Source organism: Pagrus major, chromosome 2 (assembly GCF_040436345.1).
Source record: "Pagrus major chromosome 2, Pma_NU_1.0".
In the NCBI taxonomy this organism is placed as follows: Eukaryota; Metazoa; Chordata; class Actinopteri; order Spariformes; family Sparidae; genus Pagrus; species Pagrus major.
Genome location: NC_133216.1, coordinates 29,431,593 through 29,454,532, shown reverse-complemented (window position 1 = coordinate 29,454,532; position 22,940 = coordinate 29,431,593). Strand labels below are relative to the sequence as shown.

The following is a 22,940-nucleotide window of genomic DNA, read 5'->3' as shown; positions in this document are numbered from 1 at the left end:
TTATTGGTATTATATGTACTTGCATATCAAAAGTAGAAGAAAAACTAAATAAGACATGTATTTACATTTATGTAGTGTATATTTTGTGATTACTGGAATCAGTACTTTTTTTTTTATCTAATTGCAGATAAAAGAAATGATTTTTAAAAATGCCCTACTTTTACTGTGATGCAGCACGCAATCGGCAAAGTGACTAGAAAACTTAATGCATCAAATGTATTGGAGTAAAAAATACAGATTTGCTTTAAAAAATGAAGTGGAGTGCAAGTATGAATTTACAGAAAATGGAAATAATCAAGTCAAGTCCAATAACCCATTATACAATGTACAATTGGGCTATATGCAGTAATTACACTGACCTTAAGTAGATAAACTTCATCAACACTGCCTTTACTCCAAACAGTCAATACATCATTCACAAATTCAGCTATTATTTCAAGTCACCTATAGACGAACATAAAACTTGTTTTAATGCAGATGTTAAAGTGATGGTGCTTTCAAGTGCCAGTTCTTATTTTACATTTTTGTGGTCCACACAGTTTTCATTCTGCACAAATTACAGTGTAAAGGTCAACAGTGTTAAGTCAGGAGAAGTCTTACATACCCTCATTGGCATAGGTTCACCTCTGGACCTCAGCTCTCCCTACTGGTGCAGGGGAGCGGTGAAGCAGGGGATTCATCTAATAGTGCAAAACTATTGCAATTAGCAGGGTAAAGTCAATCACATCATTCATTCAGTCATAATAGTTATTTTATTTGTGTGATGAAGGATTTGTGCAATTCAGAAATCTGATTCTCTGTTTTATTTATATTTTATTCTATTATACTAGTTCTTTCTATTGTTGTTACTTATTTGTATATTATTTGTTATTTTTTTATTATAACTGTTACTGTGTGTGTGGTTCTGAAGTTCCAACAATTACTTATACAATTACTTATTAATAAAGTGAGGTTCGCCCAGGGTGTCGTGCAAGCTAGGACTGCCACTGCTGATCAGTGTATTTTTTTAGCAATACTTCTATTTAATCACCTTTCCTAATGCATTCACTCCCCTTTGGTGATCTTTTCCAGATATTACAGTTACTCAAAGAAACAGAAATACAAGTTTCAAAATGAGATATCCTAAGTAGTCATTTGTTTGGTAGCGCATTAGGCTATTTAGATGAGGCATTTGCCTCAGCAGACATTTTGACTCATGTATTACGATTACAATTACTCTCTTTTATTAATAGTGTAAGTAAGTAAGCCATTTCAGTTAGGCAGCATGCAAAGTGCCAGAGCCCTGAACCTTATCACCTAAACTGAATGCAACCATCTTTAGTGATATTAGTGATCCACCTGTTCTTTACCTGCCATGACGTGTCAAAATGTAGCAAGGTCTGTCAGCACAATAACAATCACCATATCTACAGTGTCAGACCAGCTACATGATACCAGAGAACACAATGACATCATAGTTCCTCTTATAAGAGATAACTCACTTTTATTTTTAATTGTTTTTGTACATTAGCATCTCGTAGGCATAGGCTCAGAAACTACAAATAAAAATGTGATACTTTAAAAGGAATTAATGAATTGAAAGAAAAAAAATCGTTCTCAGCTAAGAAGCTACGTCACTTCCGGGATGTAAGGGAGAGCAAAATGACAGCTGGTTTGTTTTTATCAACAAGGAAAATTCAAAATAGACATTAAAGGTATGTAGAACGACGACCTCCTACTTTATCAGTATTTGAGCCGTTCTCTTAGCATATTGTCATCAGCCAGTGGTCCTTGAAAATGTGTTTACATCGTTGCCATCTGTAATCCATGTCAGACTCCATCGAGCTGCTGCTGGGGGTCAGGCTCACTGAGTCTGGACTGGACACTGTCTGATGCTCGGCTGCCAACAACGCGCAATTGCGCTTGTTATTTACCGGTTAAATGCTAAATAGGAGTATTTAGGATAGAATGGTTTGGAATGTGTTGTTATTGACCGTTCAGGGTTAGCCATACGCTTTTAATCAAAAACCAAACTAGGTTCACAAATCTGTCGATTTTTAGCTGTCTGTGACTTATCGGCCTAACTGTAACGTAACAAGCCCAAAGTAAGACCATTATTAATCACCTCGAGTTATACATAAATTCGGTATGACTCTCATTAAGGAAGTGTCACTCACAACAATGAAATATCAACTTTTGTAATCAGTCTGCCTGTTGTTGCCAGGACCGCTTTCAACCAAATTGATGCTGCCTAGTACGGGACTGTAGCTAGTAAAGCACCAATGAAAGTTGATATTTTGTCCAATTGATTGTTACTTTGTCAAAGCGGTATATGCCGAATTCACAAGAATTTGGTGTTGAATAGCAAGCTGTCTCGTTTCAGTTGTCAGATGTCTACATTTACTGATAAGCAAAGAAGTATAAAAATTACGATACGTTTAAATGGCATTTGGCGTAGCAAGCTTACCATGGAACAGAACAAGCCATATTTCATTGGAAAATCTGTCACCTCCTACAGTAGGTGCCAGTGCCGTATCAGTGTAACCTTACAACACCTCTGTGAGCTCTTTAACGAATCACAAGGTTAAATATGAGGTCGTCGTACATGTAATCGAATTAGTAGCACAACATTGCAATAAAATATCAACTTTTCATAACCAGTGTGACTGTTGTTGCCACACCGAACAGATGTTCCTCTGTGAGAGGCTCTGGCTGGTGGCTTTGTTAAACGTATCCCGAACTGTTGGGTGCGTTCATGTACTCAAGCACAGATAAGTAAAATTGTCAGAGTTCTCAAGGGGGTTCGGCATAGTGGACTTGCAACAACAAAACGTCAGAACCCCTTTATCTTTATCAAATTAGTGTCTTCACTATTCAAGTGACATACTTACTGTACAATCATAAGTCACTGAGTGTGTTTATATTGTCACTCACAGATAAGTGTTTGGTTTTGGTAGCCCTTATAGTTATTCCTGTCTGCTATGTGTCTGCACTGTTAAGAAAGCTTGGCTGCTTACAGTAGCACTCTACTATGGAAATGTGCTTTCATGGTCTTTCATGTTTTATTGATATTGTCAAATGATTACTAAAGCAGAAGCTGATCTTTGACTTTGTTTGTTCTCCAGTGTCATGTGGTGAATGCCCTCCAAGTCTTCCATTTTCTGGCCTGTCCAGAGCAAATCCTGACAACTGATCAAAGAGGGAAAGGATTTCTTCTGGAGACATATGTCAGCCCTGCCAGGCACTCTGGAGTAAGACACTTCTGACTTAGACTATTGGCCTTGTGTTTCATCTTCCAAATAGACAGCTTTGTCTTGTGTTAAAGTTAATTGTGTTTGGTTCCAGTTGCACTTCAAGTGAATGAAAGAATACATCTGTCAGTGGATACGAAATGAATCAGGATACTGCTGATTTCTTTAACAGGCCATCAGTACAAACACAGAAGAAGACAGTGAGCAGTGATAGTGGTCAAATTAAGGGAAACATCCCTTCAGGTAAGACACTTTCTGCCATATCATTATATCAACTATATCCATATTCAGTTGGAGATGACAGAAACAGTTTAGAAATCTCACATGTGAGTTGTTTGGGATCTGTGTTTTTCTTGTGTTATGTCTGTAGAAATAACCATGGCATTACAGCAAATATCTGGATTTATATGCTCACCAATAACAAAGTGCTTTCGTACATAACCACAATTTACTGCAGCCCATTTTCGTCAACTAAGATATTGTAACAGGATCCTTTTATTTTTTATTTCAGCAAAAACCACTACATAATTTATGCCTGCTTGCAGCAGATTCCACATCAAGGCCGAGCATTTTAAAACACGAAAAGCTACTTGTCATTTTAATTATAGAAAGTGAAGTGATAAGGTAGGTTAAAAGGGCTTTCTTACTCCCTGCTCCCATTATCATCCGTACCTCTCCTCAATAGAAACACAGGCATTGATCAGACCTAGCCATCTTTGTGTTTCTGTTTATATGCCTGATCTATACAGGCTACAAATGAGAGTAGTGAAATGGTTTATCTACAAAATGTGGTGAATGTGTTATTAATGGCTGTATTGTGGAATGAGGAGGTTGTATCATTATGATCAACAGGACACTAATGTTTTGAAATTTTAGACCAGTATGTGAAACCAGCTGATAAACTGGAACAGGACTGGACCTACTAGTCATGGAATTTCTCCAATACTACATAACTTTGACAGTTAAGTTTATCAACAATTTACTAATATAGATAGAGCTTAAAGGATCAGTGGATTAATCAGATGATCAGATGATTGACAGAAAAAAGGTGGACAACAGTTTTGATAGTTGATTATTTGTCTAATTGTTAAGCAAAACTGCCAAATAGTCTTTCAATTTGATTATTTGCTGCATTTCACAAATGTTGGCTATAAAGAAAAGAAGCAATTTCAAGAGGTCTTCAACCACCAATTATATTCATTATTGATTCATTTGCAAATTAATTTCAAGATTAATCAATGGGGCGGCTGTGGCTCAGGAGGTAGCGCAGTCGCCCACTAATTGGAAGGTCAGTGGTTTGATTCCAGGCCAGTGTCATTTCATACAGCAAGCCGACGCTGTGGAACCAAAAGAGGCTTGGCAGTACACATCATGATGTTGACATCTGTGTGTTTTTTTTACCATGTTTCCTCCAGTGTCCACCTGTTAATCCAAACATGTATCCGCCAACTGTTTATAATCATATGGATGCTGTTAACGTGTCGTGGTTGAGATCCTGACCCACCATGCATCGTGGAAAGTTACAAAGTTGTGTTTTTTGCTCTAAATAACATAATTACATAATCCCCATCAGTAAACAGGACCCTGTCCGACTGTCATTCGCAGGGAGGGATGCTGTTTTCTGGGGGAAAGTTCACTGAAGTTTCTGTGTGTTTTAAAAAAGTGCTATACAAATAAAGTTGTTGTTATTATTATTATTATCATATTCACGGTAGAAGTGAAGATAACTGGAATCTGAAAACATTACAGAGCAGACCGGAAACACGGTGAGCGCTGCTGGCTCAGATTGGGTATTCAGGAGGGGGGCCTTAAAGAGACAAGAGCTAAGATGTTTTTTGAGCATTAGAGCATGTAAACCTATTCTTGTCACACATGCAAAAACAGAACCCAAATGCAGACACAGGAGCAGGCAGATTCTACACAAAAAGCTAGCTTTAATGAAAGCTCATTATCAATCCAAATAATCCAAAATCCAAAAGAAGATAAGGAAACAGACAGGCAACAAAAAGCTGGCAAATGAAGGGAATCCAGTAAACCGTAAAACAAAAACAGAGAACAAACCATAAATCCAAGGTGAACACAGGGAGCACCTGAGGACCGAGGAAAAGAAACAGGAGCGCAGGATAACAGGAGATACGTGAGGATGAGAACTGAACTGATGGGTCAGCAAAGAGTGAGGGAGCAACACAGGCTTAAATACAGACAAACCTAATGAGGGGATGAGGTACAGGTAGAGTGAGGCGAAGAAACACAGGTGAAGGAAATGAATGGGAAAACACTAGAAACAGGAAGGGGCTGATAAATCAGATTCAACACAGGTGTGGAGGGGAAATCAGGCTGGTGAGGAACACAAGAAAACAGGAGGGAAGACAGAACAATGGAAAGGGGCAAAAGACAACATGAAACCAGCAAAACACACACACAATGAAACCAAATTGACAGGGCCATGACAATCCAAGTAGTAACCAAAAACCTCAAAATTAGTATGATATGTCTTCTTTCAGTCATTTTTCGTGCAAAAGTCTGAGTAGTGCAAAATGTATTTAGTAGCAAATGGGTGAGGACTAGAAAATGAAAACAGGACTGTGTATTAGCTGACAGCTCTGTCTCTTTTTGACAGCTGAGAGGGAGGCTGTTCAGTGGGACATAGCCATGGAGCCACCAGAGGACATGGAGGGTCGTACCTTTGTGCAGGTGATGAGTGAAAAGTACAGTCCAGAGAACTTCCCTTACCGCAGAGGGCCTGGTATGGGGGTGGTGGTGGTGCCAACCGTAGGTCCTCAAGGCTCTCCTATGAAAGGTGAGCTGGAGGTGAATAATGGCTTGCTTTGTGAAATTAACAGATACGTAGATGTGGGCATCATTTATTCCTTACTTACCTCACTACAGCCCTGTAAAATGGGAAAAGGCTTGTTTTATATGTGGCTAGAGAGGGCAGTTGTTAGTGATTCCCAGACAGACAGAGAGAGATTCTAGCCAGCTGCACCCGTAGAAGAAAAATAATTCTGTGGCTGGTTCAGATGAGTTGTATTCACTGATCAGTGGAGACGGAAGTTCATAACAGGGATGCAAAGTTCTTTCTGACCAGAATGACACTGGGAGATCCTGCTCTAAAGTGTGGGTTGATTTGTATAGGGTCAGTACACAACTGTCTAAAAGCAAAAGGCTATTGAACACTGGGCTTCTGAGGTAAAACATCATACTTTAGTGTTAGATTACTACTGTATTGTGGAAAGGATTTCAATTGTGATGTGGAAGCCATTTTAAAAAATGTATGTCAATGTTTTCTGAAGTTTTTTCAAGGTACGAGTATTATTAAGTAATGCTATACAAATACTTCTATGTGAGTAAACTAGGACTACATAAAAAATGATAAACAGATGTTTTTACAAGTACACAAGTTGTAGAGAAGTTAGGACATTTGGATTCAGTACATGCCATGTGGCTGCATTGCATTCTGGTCTTTTGAGGCATTTTAGTGTTGAAAAATTGGACCCATGAATACAAGATGTATCCGTTCTTTTATTTGAGGTAGAAGAAACAGACACTGTAAGGAACCAGGGCTTTCGCCAGAGAAACTGTATTAAACTTTGTGAAATGTGCTTTCTTTCATTAGCTAAAACTCCACAAAAGTTGTTGCTCTTTATTTTGGGAACTTGCATCATTGTCCCATAGCAATTAATGGTTTTCATTTCCCTGTTGTTTGTAAAGCACCATCAGCTCATTACTGTATTAATTTATTTTTGTGAATTGCAATAATAACTAAATTCTCTGGCTCTCACAAACTGCTTTTGTACAACAGTGTAATAGTTTTCTATTCAAAGGTACAATTCACCCAACAATGAAAATACAGTCATTATCTACTCAACCTGAGGCTGACGGAAAGTTGGTGAAGTTTTCCAGGGGGGAGTTTGTTGATGAAGGTTCTCAGTCATCCAGGTCATGGTAAATCTAGGTGCTGTATCGTAGGTAACTGGACTTGTTTCAGTTTATTGAAGATGTTTCACCTCTCATTTAAGAGGCTTCTTCAGTTCTAACTTACTGGAGGGGAGCTGCAGGCTGTTAAACTACACTACCAGTCAAAAGTTTGGACACCTTCTTATTCAATGGTTTTTCTTTATTTTTAATTAATTTCTACATTGTAGATCAATACTGAAGACATCCAAACTATGAAGGAACACATATGGAATTATGTAATAAACAAACAAGTGTTAAACAAACCAGAATATGTTTTATATTTTATAGTCTTCAGTCTGCTGAGGCTAGGTGAACCCAGGTGTGAATGGTTGTTAAGCTGTCTGGGGCGAGAACTCAGTACAGCATTGTAGGTGGGTGATAGGTAGTGTCGTAGGCCACCTCCTCTGTTCAAAGACAGTCGTTCCAGTTTGACATAGATGGATTCCTTTACTCCTCTTTCAAACCATCTCAATGTAGAGGCTTCTATCTTCTTCAATGTGTACTGCATAGTCCAAGAAGGGCACACTGTCTCCTCTGATGTTTCCAGGGGGAAGTTTACTGAACACTTGGCCGGGAGGGCTGACTGCCGCGGTGACTTCCTCATTAAATTTGGTGATTTTTTTTTTTCTTCTACACTGCTCAAAAAAATTAAGGAATCACTTTAGGGTGCCTTCACACTAGGCAATCCATACCGTGCTCAGGCACATTTGACCCCCAAAGTCCAGTTTGTTTGACTAGTGTGAGTGCTCCATACCGTGCTTAAGCACGGTACACTTTCTAGGCCCTGGCACGTTTGGAAGAGGGAAGACACACCCGTGTCAAGGGTGTAAATAATTCCTTTTCAAATTGATTTGGATCTCAGGGCTTCTGGAGACTTATTACGTCGGAACTGCTGTATGGAGCTATTTTATTTTTGACTCAGCAGATTTGGTCATATTTTCAGAAGACCTATAATAAATTCATTTTTGAATCAAACTTCATGAATGTTTTTTTCTGACAAAGTAGGTTGTGTTCCACTCATTCAATCAGACAAACGAGAGCTGTAGAAATCATTGGAACTCTCGACTGACATGAAATACATGTTCTTTACTCGTGTATGTAAACTACAACTATACAACAGCATGGGGGTCAGTAGATAATGACTGAATTTTCATTTGTTTGTGAACTTTTCCTTTACTCTTCCAGCATTCTGCTGAATTATTTGCTAGTATGGTAGTTTTTGTTTTAACAAATCACAGCTTCCTGTGACAGATCACATTAAATCTCAAGGCCATTTTACCCAAATAAACAACCCTTAACAACCCTCCTATTTTGGTGTGAACCTTCTCTTCTGTCTGACTTCTCATTAATTCTCCCCCCATCATCCTTCACATCACCTCCAGACCGTCTGAACCTGCCCAGTATGTTGGTGTTGAATAGCTGTGGGATCAGCAGGGCGGGAGACCAGGCTGAGATTGCTGCCTTCTGTGCTCATGTCGTGGAGCTGGACCTGTCTCATAACAAGCTGCAGGACTGGCGTGAGGTGCTGTTAGTCACTACCCGATCTGTACTGGCTACCTGATCACAACCTCTCAACAGTTTCAGATGTTGAAGTAATATTTCCGTTCAATTGCAGCACACAATATAACCAACTTCAAGTTACCTTAACTAAAATGCACATTGAACTCAGTGGGCCCACACTCATCAATTACACACCTAAGCCGGCATATAATAACATCAAATATAGAAATCACCTGTTGCAGGCGTGATTGGGAGTGATGAGGCCCTAAATGCATGGCCGGTTCACTCAAATGAACAAAAATAAAAGTGTCCAGTCTGCAGGTTTACCAGTCTCTCGGTCTCTGATGAACAAAAGGGCGGGCGGGTGTCCTCAGCGGCCGTAGTCTCTCTTTAACCAGTCTCTGTGATGAACAAGATGGCACACAGGTGTCCAGCGACAGTGTTGTCTTCTCCAGAGAAGTGCCGTGAACACTAAATGCTAAGTTGCTGGCTAAGAGTCCATTCACTTTGCTAATGAATGCTAACAACATACACACGGTATGCTAATAAGCTAACAAACACATGAAGCTAGAGCTTTTTATGCATATCTCTATGGCAGTGTTGCTATCCCCTTTGCTGCTGTAATTTAGGAAATGTCCCAATTGTGGGACTAATAAAGGATTATCTTATCTTTGCCATACTGTCGTCCAAAAAGTGAAATCAGTCTTCTAGTTTTCTGTTTAAATTTGTGCGGTTTTGGACTATACAGCAGATATAAACTCACATCCTTGTCTAATTTTCAGATCAGCAAAATTGTGTCCAACATCCCAAATTTGGAGTTTCTGAACCTGAGCTCCAACCCCCTGGGAGGAATGCACCTTGAGCCACAGTGGGCTGAAGCCTTTTCTCGGGTCCGACGCCTCGTCCTCAACAACACTCAAGTGTCCTGGGACACCGTGGTGTTGCTCACTAGAGAGATACCTGAGTAAGAAGAATAGTTAATCACTGCTTCTCCTTTTCTACACAGGCTTTTTTCCAAAGCAATCCTGTGCTTTTGAGAATGAGAATAAACACTGACTAGTAGTTTTCTGACTTGAAATGGTCAATTTAAGTCATCTAGTGTTATCTATCCATCCTTGATGGAGTTTGGGGAAAAAAATACTTATCTGTTTTATATTGTAATCTATGTTACATATCAATCAATCAATCAATCAGTCAATCGATCTTTTTTTGTATAGTGCCAATTCACAACAAAGTCATCACATGACACTTTGAGCAGGTCTAGACCAAACTTCCTGATTCATTTATTTATAGAGAGCCAACATTTCCCCCATGAGCAAGTGAGGGAGGGGAGGGCGAGAGGGGGGAGAAGCTGTGGGAGAGACTGGAGGAGGTGTGGATACAGCAGCCACAGCTGTAATAAAAGCTTTACTAATTGAGATATGAATATTAATAATACTAAAAGTAAATATAATAATAATGGTGATAATAATGATGATGATGATGATGATAATAGAAGTCAAGCAGGACCACAGCAGCAGGGCCAACCACCATCTATGGGAACCTGTGAGACAAGAGAGCACAGAGACTCTGGGGAAGAAGCCAAGTCAGTAACATGCATTAATGAGACATGAATGTGTACAGATAGAGAGAAAGAGAGAGGAGCTCAGTGCATCATAGGAAGTCCCCCAGCAGTCTAAACCTATGCCAGCATAGCTAAGAGCCTGTGCAGGCCCTAACTATAGGCTATATCAGTAAGGAAAGTTTTAAGTCTACTCTTAAACATAGAGAGGGTGTCTACCTCCTGAACCGACACTAGAAGATGGTTCCACATATTTGTGGAATTTTATACTATGTTGTATACTAGACACCATAATTAGTTTAAGGAAGGATTACGTATGTGATATAATACATCTACTATATGACCTACAGTATATACACATATATAATGAATAGTATAGTTTAGTTTAGTATACTGCATATATATATGTAAAAAAAAAAGCAAGCTTTATTAAGGTAAAGCTGAATTCCAAGCCAAAAAGACTCAAAAATTGAAGACAAAGTGGAAAGCAGCTCTGCTGCGGTTTTGCTCCGTGCTCCGTCCCAGCATGGCACAGCACTGCTGGACAGCTGGAGTGCCGAGACGGGGGAGTTCCCGCAGTAATTACAGAATCGAGCGCAATCACAATTATACATGTATTAATATAAACACAACAACAAACAGACAAAAGGTTAGTGTTCCCAACCGAAGGGTTAGAAGGGTGGACTTGGTTGGATTTGTCTCTTTTTTGAAATTTTTGTGCTGGCATCAACACGGAGTCTTTTATTCTGAAAATTAACCAGATGTTTTAATGTTATTTCAGTGTCTGACTTCCTGTCTCACTCGATCTGCTCTGTGCCGAATTCGGCCATGTTCCGGCAGAAATGGAAGTCTTGTGTATCTGCTGCGGAAAGGTCTGGACTGAGAGCCAGTGGAAGTATACATATAGACTAGAGTGAATCCTATCATCTATGCTGCCGTCATAGATGCCGGGAGCTGCCACTACTCTCGAAATTCTTTATAGAAATCAGCATGTCAGTGTGTTGATCTTCTTCCTTTGCTAAATTTAGTGTGTTAGCACTTTTTCATGAATATATCTGAGGCCTGTCCTTGTTAAATTGCCTCGAATGTGAAGTATTTCCAAACAGCACTGCTGCTGTTTTCTTTGTCCAACAAAACCAGTTATAAAGGGTCTGCTCTTGTCATCTTCAATGAGCTAACACCATAACAAAAAAAAGAGAGAGCGATGTACACTAAAGAAATAATCCCTGTATTGTCGTCAGAAGGGCCAGATCACTCTCTTCCTGTCTTCTTCATCCTGTTTTCTCCTGTGTTGTCCTGCAGGCTGGAGGAGTTGTTCCTGTGCCTTAATGAGTACAGTTGTGTGAGTGCCTCCAGTGTGGCCTGCCCCAACTTGCGCCTGCTTCATATCACCGACAACAGCCTCAAGGATTGGGCCGAAGTCCGCAAGTTTGGCTCCATGTTCCCCAGCCTAGACACTCTGGTCATGTCCAACAACAACTTGGCCTCTATTCAGGACAACAAGGATATCCTGCCGCGGCTCTTTCCCAACCTACGCAGCATCAACCTGCACAACTCAGGTCAGTGGAACAGTGGAGTGTTGGCTCATTGTGTGTGTGTTCTTGTGAAGGACATGTTCAATAATTTAAATGTGTGTTTCAGTGTCCCATGATGGTTTAATTTAACGCTGATTTACTTAAGGCTTTTAGTTTACAGATTTTTCCCCAGAATGACAGTATCAGGGTCTGTGTGCAATGACTTTGTAACAGATGATAAAATTAGCACAAGCAAACATGTGACTGCATCTTAAAAGCTTTGATTTATTTGGAGAGTATTACATTAGATTCTTCTCCATGTTATTCAATCGGAGGAACTGTTTCTATTTCGGGGAATATCAGTGGTGAATCTATTTTTAGAGTTCTGTTGAGAATAGATGGGACAAAGACAATAACCAAAGACATCTACAAATCGACTTCAATGCATCACTTTGTCAAATCACCAGAGGCACAGGAAAACATCCTTTTTGCAAGTCATTTTGTCTCAGATGAAGTCCTCAAGACTTATTTTTCTTAAAACGAAATTGAATTCTGCTCACAGGCTGAGATAACTACACTGGTTACCAGTGTAGTTTGTTTGAGGGATTTTTAGACTTGTGTGTCAAAGTATTGAAACAAGAGATAATTAGGCAGCAAAGATTGTGGAATAGGAGTAAGATGTTGACTAAATACTTTTAGTAGTTAGGTCTGGCTGTTAAAATGATAGCAATATGGATCAGCGATAGACATGTCATCAATAGCAATAATAAAATTGTTAGAGGAAATATTTGATAATGCCACACGTATGCATCAAGGACATTGCATAGCAAATACGCCCTGGCTCATAAACAGTGTTGTCATATCCCTTGATAATGGAGCACACTACAAATGATACGCGAACAGCCAGTCATTTTATGTTTGGTTGCACCATTGCCACGTGACAGACAACAACAGGAGAGCGTGCCAGAGGTGTTATTATGGATCCAACCGAAAGTTATCACAAGGCCAGCCATGCTCCACCTGTAAAACAGGTAACTCACACAGTAGCTTGGGTCATCTCTGCTTTTCTACGGGCCGCAGCCCTGCCGGCAAACACATCAACCCCTTTGGTCTCCCTCCCGGTCTTCTGCTGCTCCTGGTGTCACTCATCCTTCAGAGACGCTCTTTGCTGCAGCACTGTTTCCGAGCTTGTTAGGTAGAGCTGACAGTCCGGCTCTGCCAGCAGCTGCTCCGCCACCCGGCCTGTTTGCTCTACCTACGAGCCCAGATACACTGCAGCTACCACAGCCAAAGTGGTCTGCACGACCACTAGGGCAACTAGGGCTCACAATCCACTGCACAAGCTAACTACGGCTTACAAACCAACCGCAAGAAAAACACAAGTACAACCAACTAACTCCAGAGTGAGAAAATGAGGGGTGAAGGAGAGGAAATTGGAAATTCAACCTCATCTGGTCTTTAAAAATGAAAAAAAATAGATAACTGTTATAGATAAATAGATAAAAATGATGTATAACTATCGGCCCCAAAATCTATTATTATACTATATCTATATCTATACTATTCGTCGTATTTTTAGCAAACGTTACTCAGACAGGTGGAAATAATGCATTTATAGGGGACTGTTTTAAACAGCAGGACGGTGTACTGTATGTGGGATTTCAGTCAAAATGCTGATATGCTGATACTGACATGCACTGACCATGCCAGTTTGCGATGTTTCAGTTCAGGATGCTTTCTTTTGCTCCTCTGTAAAAGGTGACCAGAATCTGGCTCCGTAATTTAGCTTTCCTACTTAGTACTTCCCTAAATAGAGCCTTTTCTGTGTTTTTTGGAGATGTGTGATGACCAAGATAGGTTCCTCGTGGTAATTTGAAGGAACCTATAACTGTTCACATGCTCCACCTCAGCTCCCCTGATGTAGACAGGGGTGTGTGTCTTTGCCTCCTTTTCTTCTAAAATCAACAATCAGCTCCTTGGTTTGATGTTGAGCAGTAGAACAGTGCTCTGTGCATCACTCCTCTGGGTATGAACTTGTATTGTTTTTTTTAATTTAGTCGATGTTGGTGGTGTCGTCTGCATACAACAGAGTTCTCTTGATGTCTGGGAGTGCAGTTATTGGTTTTCCAGTGTTAATAGGAGGGGGCTGAGCACACAGCCTTGGGGGGCTCTGGTGTTGAGCACTAACATAGGAGTGCTATGACTACCAATCCTTAATCTGTGGGGTCTGTTTGTGAGGAAGTCCAATATCTAGTTGCAGTGTGTGTACTCAAGCCCAGAGTGTTTAGTTTTCCAATCAGCTTCACGGTTGAGACTGTGTTGAATGCTGAGCTGAAGTCACCAAATAACAACAGCTAGCTGATCGGCACATGTTTTTAGTACAAGGCCAGGTATATTATCTGGACCAGCAGCCTTATTTATATTCACTCTCAGCAGGACTTTGCTCACATCCGCTCTGGTAACCGGCCTGGCTTGTCCTCTGGAGGCGGAGTAGACTTCACAGCTGAGTCTTTGTTGAGGAGATCAAAGTGAGCATAAAATGTGTTCAGCTCGTGGCCTCACACATGATGAGGGCGCTCATGCTTTTGTAGCCTGTGACATTTTGAATCACCTGCCAGTTATCTTTACTGCTGTTGGTGTGTAAGTCTTGCTCTGGTGCATGTATCAATCTATGTGTGCGTCCTTGTTACCTTTTAAGGGCCTCGCTGCCATATGTTCTAATTTTCTTCTTTCGGGATAATGCTCGCTTGCTATTATTTAACACACCATACACCTTCCAGTACTTATCTACTGTCTCCATTTTTTTTGCCCAACTATCTGAAACATGACGTGTGTGTTTTATCAGGTCTCAACCAATGGGCCGACATTGAGAAGCTGAACTTCTTCCCCAAGTTAGAGGAAGTGCGGCTGCAGGGCATTCCCTTATTGCAGGCCTACACCAACGCAGAGCGACGCAGCCTCATGATAGCACAGTGAGTTCCATCAATGATATCAGTGAGAATAGAGTAGATATAGAGGATATTTTGTTTTCTCCTAACACTGAGGAGTGTTGCATTTGAAGGCAATAATACAGAATGTCCGTGCTTCCTGTTAGGCTTCCTTCAATATCACTGCTAAATGGCAGTGTTGTGACTGACAGTGAGAGAGAAGACGCAGAACGGTTCTTCATCCGTTACTACTTTGACTACCCGGAGGAAGAGGTGCCTTACAGGTATGCTGTACCCACTATCTGTACACACTAACGGCAGTGGTGTGTGTGTGCTATTAAGACTGACAGCACAACCTGCTCTCTACATCCTCAGATACCATTCCCTGGTAACCAAGTATGGGAGGCTGGAACCGCTTGCTGAGATTGATCTTCGACCTCGGTGCCGTGCCCAGGTGGAGGTTCACTGTGAGGAAAAAGTGGAGCAGGTAATTGAAATAGTTCACAAATGTAAAAAGACAGGGCTTAAAGTGATATTATGTAACCTTACTTCCTCCTTGCAATCCTGTTGAGGGTCTTTTTGTTAAGCCTGGAAGGGATCATGAGTTGTGTTTGTGGTTGTGTGTGTCCGTGTGTGTATCTATCCTCAGCTAATCTCAAATATTACTGGACCGTCAGCCTAATATTTTTTGAGCAGACACACTCTATGAATGTATGACCTCCTGTGGTTTTGGTGATTCGCAATTTTTGAAAAAACCTATTTTACTGACTGCTGACTTTTCTCTCCTCTTAACCGCCCAGTAGGGGCAGCAAGTGATCAACAACTGTATCAGCCCAGACATATCTGGCAATAGTGATGTTATCCAAAATCCACATGTACACATAAATCAATCACCTCCCACCCACCTGAGTGAACTATTTTCTCAGATTTAGAGACCTGCACCCACATGGAATTTTCACTGCACCTCTACCAGTTCCTGTAGGCTCGAGCATTGCAAGGTTGTGCAGACAGTTTGATCAGGCTGTTGCCACATTTAGATACATTTTCCCCATGGTTTCACTCAAACAACATGACAGTATATGATTAAGCAATTCTCAAAAACATTTACTTGTCCTGGACAAGTTATAAAGTTAATTGTAAAAGACTTGCATGTTTTGCACTCACATTTCAACATTACGAACTGGGTAACAAACTGAGTAAAAAACTGAAAACTTCTTTTTACAAGACAAACTGGCTTGCAGCCAGGCTGAGCCAGAGTGGTTTGTGAGCAAATTTGCCACAAGTTGACACAGCCGACTGCTCAGTAACACTTAAAGTTCGCAAATATGCTGAGTTAACATTTGGACAATTTAGTACAGTTAAGTTAGCTAACTCAACGTGGCATAAAAGACAGGGTGATGTGCTTTCAACCTTCAGCTTGTTTGTATTGTTTCCACATAATCTTAAGCCACAGGTCGTGTCTCAGTCTCCGTTTACTGCATTGTATTTTCTTTTTTTGCCAAATTATACATAAAGAGTGTCCATAGATATATTCCGTTTTGTGTTTACATCTCGTCGTATTAAGATGAGATAAGATAAAACCTTTGCCCTCAAACGACCATAAAACAAAGGAATGCAAACTTAACTATACATTTGGCCTAAAAGTCTGGTGGATATTCTGATTTATGTTGGCTTTTTTAACTGGCTAAAAGTCCAATCTAGTCTCTTGTACAATAGCTTATACGTGATCAGCCAAAACATTAAAAGGACAAACAGGTGGAGTGAAAAACATTGATAATTTCTTTACAATCCAGTGTTCTGCTGGGAAACCTTGGGTCCTGTCCTTCATGTGGATGCCACTTGACACAGAAAACCCACTCACACATTGTTGCAGACCAATTGCACCCTGTCATAGCAACAGCACTATCTGATGGCATTGGCCCCACCAGCAGGACAATATGCAAAAACTGCTCAGGAATATTTGATAACAAATAAATGTACATTTAGATGAACAAGACTAAGAATGGCATGTGATTTAAAATGAAATGGTGTGTGAGTACACTTAAGTTGATGGCCAGGGTTATGTGAAGGTTTTAACATTAGGAAAAGCATAGGTATCAGCCATTCTTCTCAAAGCCACTATGTACAGAATTTAAAACGTTGAGACTTTGGCTTATTGTACTTACTCTGAGTGATAGGGGTGTCCATTTAACACCTAAATGTAGAAACTGTTTGTCTTTGTCTCAGCTGAATATCCGCTTGGACCAGACAGTAGCTGAACTGAAGAAGCAGCTGACAACAGTGGTCCAGCTGTCCACCAATAGCATGAGGATCTATTATATTGACAAGTGCAGCGCCTTTGGTCCGGAGGAAATGAAGTACAACACCCGGGTTCTCCATTCCTACAGCATTCAAGACGGTGATGAAATACTGGTGGTGCCCAAGACCAAGTGAACCGCTGGTGTCCAACTGGCTGATATAGAGTGACTCAATGATTGATTGATTAATTGGATTATTTGTTGATTGGTTAACTGATTATCACAAAATAACTGGGAAATGCATATGGAACAGCATCAGCAGCCCACATGGAATGTGGGTAGAGTAAAAGAAGAAAATGATGAACCCCGTCATGACAACTGCACAGTGGGCTGCTGGGGGGCTCTAGCTGGAAATGCAGCCAGTCTGGAGTGGATTTTAAGAACTTTATTTATTTCATCTTTGTTTAAGGGCATCCACTGGAGTTAATGGACAAATCTGTCACACTGGAGAACAGGCCTAGAGAGCAACTTGCAATTAGCTAACAGCTTAAACAGAGGGGAGGGCACTGCTGTGCCAGCAAAGCAGCTCTATCTCTTAGTACACAGTATGTACCATAGCACCTGCTTAGGTAAGTATCCAACACCATTGACTTGCCCACTTCTTGCAAAAGCCACCCTGATTAGTAGTGAGGCCGTGCTTCGGGGTGGAGAGGGAGTGTTGTGCTCATCTGCACTTTTTAAGTGGGCACTATATCAGGAGGAGCAGCAGTAGCTGAAGGAAAAATCATGCCATAAACAATGTTAAATGCAGGGGGTCACAATGAAACTAGCATTTTTGGAGTTCATTTTGTTGTTCAGTGGTGGATTTTTTTTTTAATCTGTGTGTAATTGCCAAAGTTACAAGATGTTACATCTCATTCAGATTGTCTGACAAAAGAGTCAAAAAGCAAAGAATCTTTTCAGAGCCAGAATGACAATCAACAATCAGTTTGGATTTAATAACAGAAAACACAGATTTTAAACCCTTCAGGTCCTCCCAGATGTTTTAAGATGTGTAAAAATACTTTTCTTTGGATAATAATTTGTGTCTACGTTTCTTTAGTTAGAAATGTATTGACTCCTTCTCCCTCATTCTAAAATCCAGAATCTAGGAATACACAAATGTTGGAATTAGCCATAAAAGTTCAACTACATGACTTCCTACTTCACTGATTGTCAGTGCATGTGCCATCTAGGCTTCTTGTTTCCACATCACACGTTTTGCATACGGCATCAGGATTGGCTTCCAAACTAGTTGTCACTGTGTTTGTACATACACACGTTAAACTAAGATTTAAGGGAGGGATGCACAATAATATTGGCACATAATTGGTATAGGGTCATTCTATGTCAACTCAATGGGCCTCCCAGTTCATGTCATGGATTTTCTTGAAGAAAATCATGTTCAAATTTCTATTAAATTCATGGGACCTTTTAAAATCCTATAGCTGTACTCCAAATACTTTGTAAGTTATGCATTTTTGAAGCTTGGCCTTCAAAGCTAAATTGCAGTATTTTTGTGATTCCTTGTATGTGTATTCTCAGCCTTACCAATCGCTTATTTTTTACTGGTTTGGGTTGAAATTTGTCCTGAACATTCAAGAGACTAAGGAAACTTGGTGACATTTTTAATGGTTGTTGCTGGATGGTTAAAGTAATCAGATTAATAACCAGAAGTGATTTTTTACCAGAACAACGAATCTGTCATTTTCAAAAATTCATATCTCCAATAGTTTTGACTTTCTTGCAACCAAATTTTGGTTCTGTGTAGTAATAATACAGTTCAGTGCACTTCAGGTCTCTTGGATGTTCAGGACAAATTTCAACTCAATCCAGTGAAAAATGGTCAAGGTACAAGGTACCACAAAATGCTGAAATTTAGCTCAGAGGGTCAAACCTAAAAAATTCATAACTTAAGTAAAGTTAAGTAAAGTATTTTGAGTACAGCTATACAATTTTGGAAGGTCGCATGAATTAAATGGAAGTTTCAACATTAATTATTTCGAGAAAATCCTTGAGATGAACTGGGAAAAGTGAGTTGGCATGGAATGACCCTATCGGCTTTGAAATTAATTTAGCAAGCAGCGTGGAACTGTTGCACCCCCTGTGCGCCGGGGCATGTGGCAGCCATGGACATTGACTGGTCAGAAAGGCTCTGAATTTTAATGTGTTTTGGATTCTGCAGAGGGTTCAATGTCACTTTCTATGTCCGCTGTGGGACACCAGAAAACACCCACTAATTACACGTTATGTTATATCTAGTATATCAAGTGTAGACCACACCATAAATATATGCAAATCAAATTATTGTGACACAACACGTACTTCCTGTTGTCAGTAGGTGGCACAGTGACTATTGAATATTGGCATGTAGATGTCCTTAGGTTGGAAGTCTTATTGAACACATGCTCATGTGTTTAGGGCAGATTGGACAATGTGCAATCATTGCGAACAATGGAAATGCTGTTTAATGAAAATTTGTAAGCTTCATTATTTGCCATAATGAAGGTCTTAAGCCTTTGCTTACCCCATATGAGGTGGATCTGGTTAACCTGCCAGAAGTCATTTGTAAGCATATAGGGCCTCTACTTTCCTGTTGCCGTAAGTTGGCGCAATTACTGTAACTGATTATTGGCATGTCCCCAGACCGAGACTTTTATCAAACACGTGAAGTTTGGGGCAGTCAAGTGGCAAAACACTTCCTGTTTCATGACAGAATACTTAAATTCAACACCATGGTCACTCAAGGGTTTTGCAGCTGAGCATTGTTATGGTCTTTTATATATGTTGACCAAGATTAAGGTGGAGTCCTATAAACAGCCAAATTTCAAAATAAACAAAACAAAAGAGCTGATTACCTGTTGGGTTTAGGTAATGTCCCCAGGAGACTTACTTTAAAGTCTTGGGATGTTGCATGTGCCTACCAAATTGCATTCATGTAGGTGAAATGTATAGCAAAGGCAACATTTGTAGGGGGTGCTGCCGAGCCATTCAGCCAAACGCATGTTCAACTTTTTTTCTCTTCTTTTTTCTTCTTATTTTCACAGTATTGAGTAGGAGGAATTGATGTTGTGGCTCATCTGTTTAATAATTTCACTATAGGAGAGACTTAATGTACTCGGCAGTAAGGTGGAAAAGTTTATATATTGTTATTGCCATTGGTGATTGGTCAAAACGAGTTGGAAAATATTGGTATATCAGATAAAAGGCAAAAACCCAATATTGTGCATTCCTAATTTAAGGTGACTTCAGAGAAACTTGCCTCTATCAGCAGATGAATATGGAAACAGTTTTGTTGTGTCAAACTCTGTACAGTGAAGTCTGACTATTCAAGTGAAATAACAATAAGCCACACATATTTTTTGACTGGTGGGGGACTTTAGATAAAGTAGAAATGGACCAAGACAGTTAAGGGAAAACGGGTTAAACAAAAAGGAAAATTTCACCACTTTATGACAAAATGGCTTTAGGAATACAATGATATATATATTTAAGGTTCTTTTCTTTTATCCTTTGACTATTTTGTGGACTACAAGAAGGCTTTCTACAGTGTTCAGCATCCAGTCTTATGGGGCACTGGAGCTGTTGCTACCAGCCATCCAGTGATTATTAGGCTTCATCAAGGTTGTCATTGAGGTTGATTATGTTTGTTGATAGGATCTCAAGGTGCAGCCGGGGTGTCTTGTATGGGGACCTCAGAATTGCTCCTCTGCTTTTTGCAGATAATGTGGTTCTATTAGTTTCATCACACTCAGAACTTTAACATGCACCAAAGTTGTTTGCAGTCCTATGTGAAGCAGTAGGGATGACAGTCAGCACCTCCAAGTCTGAAGTCACAGTTCCCGGCCAAAAAATATTTTGATTGCTCTCCTCGGGTTAAGAGTGAGTTTCTGCCCCAAGTGGAGGAATTCTTTTTCTCTAGTGAGGATACATTGGAGTTCAACAGGCAGGTTGGTGCACCGAACAGGAGCCAGTCAAGGCGGTTCGGGCATCTGATCAGGATCCTCCTGGACTTCCTTTAATGGTTTTTCGGGCACAGGAGACCCCGGGGTTGATCCAGAACATGCTGGAGAGATAATGTGTCTCATCTGGCTTGGGAACACCTTGAGATCCCCTAGAAGAAGCAGGAAAATGTTGTTGGGAAGGTGGCTCAGAATAAGCTGGAGAGGATGGATGGATGGATGGCAAGACACCTACTGCAAACATGTATACACTCACATACTACAAAGCAGCTGTAGTGTCATGTAATGTGCTGCCCCCTACTGGCTTTACAGAGTCATAAAGAAAAATGTCTGCCACTACAGTAACCTCACCAGATCAGTTTGGTTTTTTTTTTTGTGAGGAAAAAAGTGACACACACACACACATGGTGGGGTCATTGTATACAATCTCCTCCCCATGCATATTCTGCACAGGAGCAGTATGATGGCACAACGTAACTATTTAAATCATCATGAAAGTACAAATTTGATTCTATTCATCCAGCCATCATTCCTTTAGCTATACTACCTGCTAATCCAGATCATTTTAATCAATTTAGGCACCTGCAAGGGAGCAAGATAAGGTTGAGAGCTTGTCAATATTAATTTAATAATTTTATTTAAATTAATTTATATTTTTGTGTGTTCACGCATTCTGTTATTTCAATGCTCCATTTTTTACTCATGAAAGTTATATCATTGCATATTTTTTATGTCATTGTACACGATCTTGTTTTATGGACCTTTAAATACTTTATCAATGGACGTACGTCTTTGCACTTTATTTAGTTTTTAAAGAAAATAATTAACAATTTTGCTCAGTTTAGTGCATGTGTATGTACCTTTAAACTGCCCATTGTTCAGTTAAATATTCCTTTATGCCGCATTCTGCATTTCACTCTATCCATGCCCAGAAGTACTTCCACCAAAGATAGCTCGTTAGGGTATTATTATTACTATAATGTGGAATATTTACAGTATGTATTGATTTTATTATACAGCCTCCACCATGTATCAGAGGAGCATTGATGTTTGATGTGTGGTGCTATCGATTTTTCCTATAGCAAGCAACTTAGCAGAGCAGGGGATTCCTGACAGTGCGCAGTGTTATAGCTATGGACACCGCTGATTCGTCAAGCCACAAGATTAAATATTCACATGTTGTGGCTGTTTGGAAAGAAATATGTTTGGGCTGTACTCTCAGTTCATCAACTGTTGATAGAAAACTCAGCTCAGCGTGCTATGTATGGCCTCTTTTTAACAGTTTTCTTTCACTCCAAAAGTGTCAATATCTAAAGTATATAAATGCAACAATATTTCATTCCTTACTATTATAATTTACCAGTTTTATTCTATAACACAACTGCAATACTTGAATACTAGAAGGTGTGATGTTATAGACTAAAGAGTCAGTATGAAGGCGTAGCACTGACATATAGCAGGTTAGATGAAACAAGTTACAATGCAGGAACCTGTTGTCCCATGTTATCACAGTAATGCTGATTAAATGTTTGCATAGCATGAACCACAGCCATTGAAGCCAGCACAGGGAGAGGCGGCAGTGCAGTGCTGGCACCAACTTCAGTATTGAGTTACAGTGTCTGTACTAATCAGTGTGAGATGTGTTTGAAGTGAGAACATGCAGTATGTCATTGTTTGTAGGGATTTATGTGTTTGCGAGGGAAGTCATCATGCCTGCTTAGATCTTGATAGAAGTTTGTTGTTCATTCGGCCCAAGAAAAATATTTAAAGTCTTGATCTAAATGTATTGTTTACTTGTTGAATTTTTCCAGATTTTGTTTTATTTTTTTATTTTTTATTTGTTATAATGCTATTTATTGTGTCTGTTGCTTACTGTCCAACCACCTACAAGCCGAAAATATTGGCTGAGGTAATTTACAGACCTTAGAGGCCCTGAAAACTTGATTTTTGAAGTATTTCTCTGTAACATTAAAGATTCAGAACTAATATAGCAACAATAAGAGTTAGGTAAAA

General features: G+C 39.9%; 1 protein-coding gene across 1 annotated transcript; it reads left to right on the top strand.

Annotated features, from left to right (window-relative positions):
- The first annotated feature begins 1,678 nt into the window (after positions 1 to 1,678).
- tbcela (tubulin folding cofactor E-like a) lies at positions 1,679 to 18,122 on the top strand. The gene is made up of 11 exons (XM_073481877.1): positions 1,679 to 1,694; positions 3,105 to 3,230; positions 3,403 to 3,473; positions 5,851 to 6,030; positions 8,570 to 8,709; positions 9,470 to 9,651; positions 11,551 to 11,807; positions 14,608 to 14,734; positions 14,857 to 14,973; positions 15,065 to 15,176; positions 16,916 to 18,122. The coding sequence occupies exons 2-11, from the start codon at positions 3,205 to 3,207 to the stop codon at positions 17,120 to 17,122; spliced, it is 1,419 nt and encodes a 472-aa protein (XP_073337978.1). The 5' UTR covers positions 1,679 to 1,694; positions 3,105 to 3,204; the 3' UTR covers positions 17,123 to 18,122.
- The last annotated feature ends 4,818 nt before the right edge of the window (positions 18,123 to 22,940 follow it).

Bases quoted from the DNA above. Each gene is read 5' to 3' on its own strand.
- tbcela (XM_073481877.1), top strand. From the start codon at position 3,205: ATGTCAGCCCTGCCAGGCACTCTGGA. The intron at 3,474-5,850 runs GTAAGACACTTT...TCTTTTTGACAG, and splicing joins TAAGGGAAACATCCCTTCAG to CTGAGAGGGAGGCTGTTCAG. The intron at 8,710-9,469 runs GTGCTGTTAGTC...TCTAATTTTCAG, and splicing joins AGCTGCAGGACTGGCGTGAG to ATCAGCAAAATTGTGTCCAA.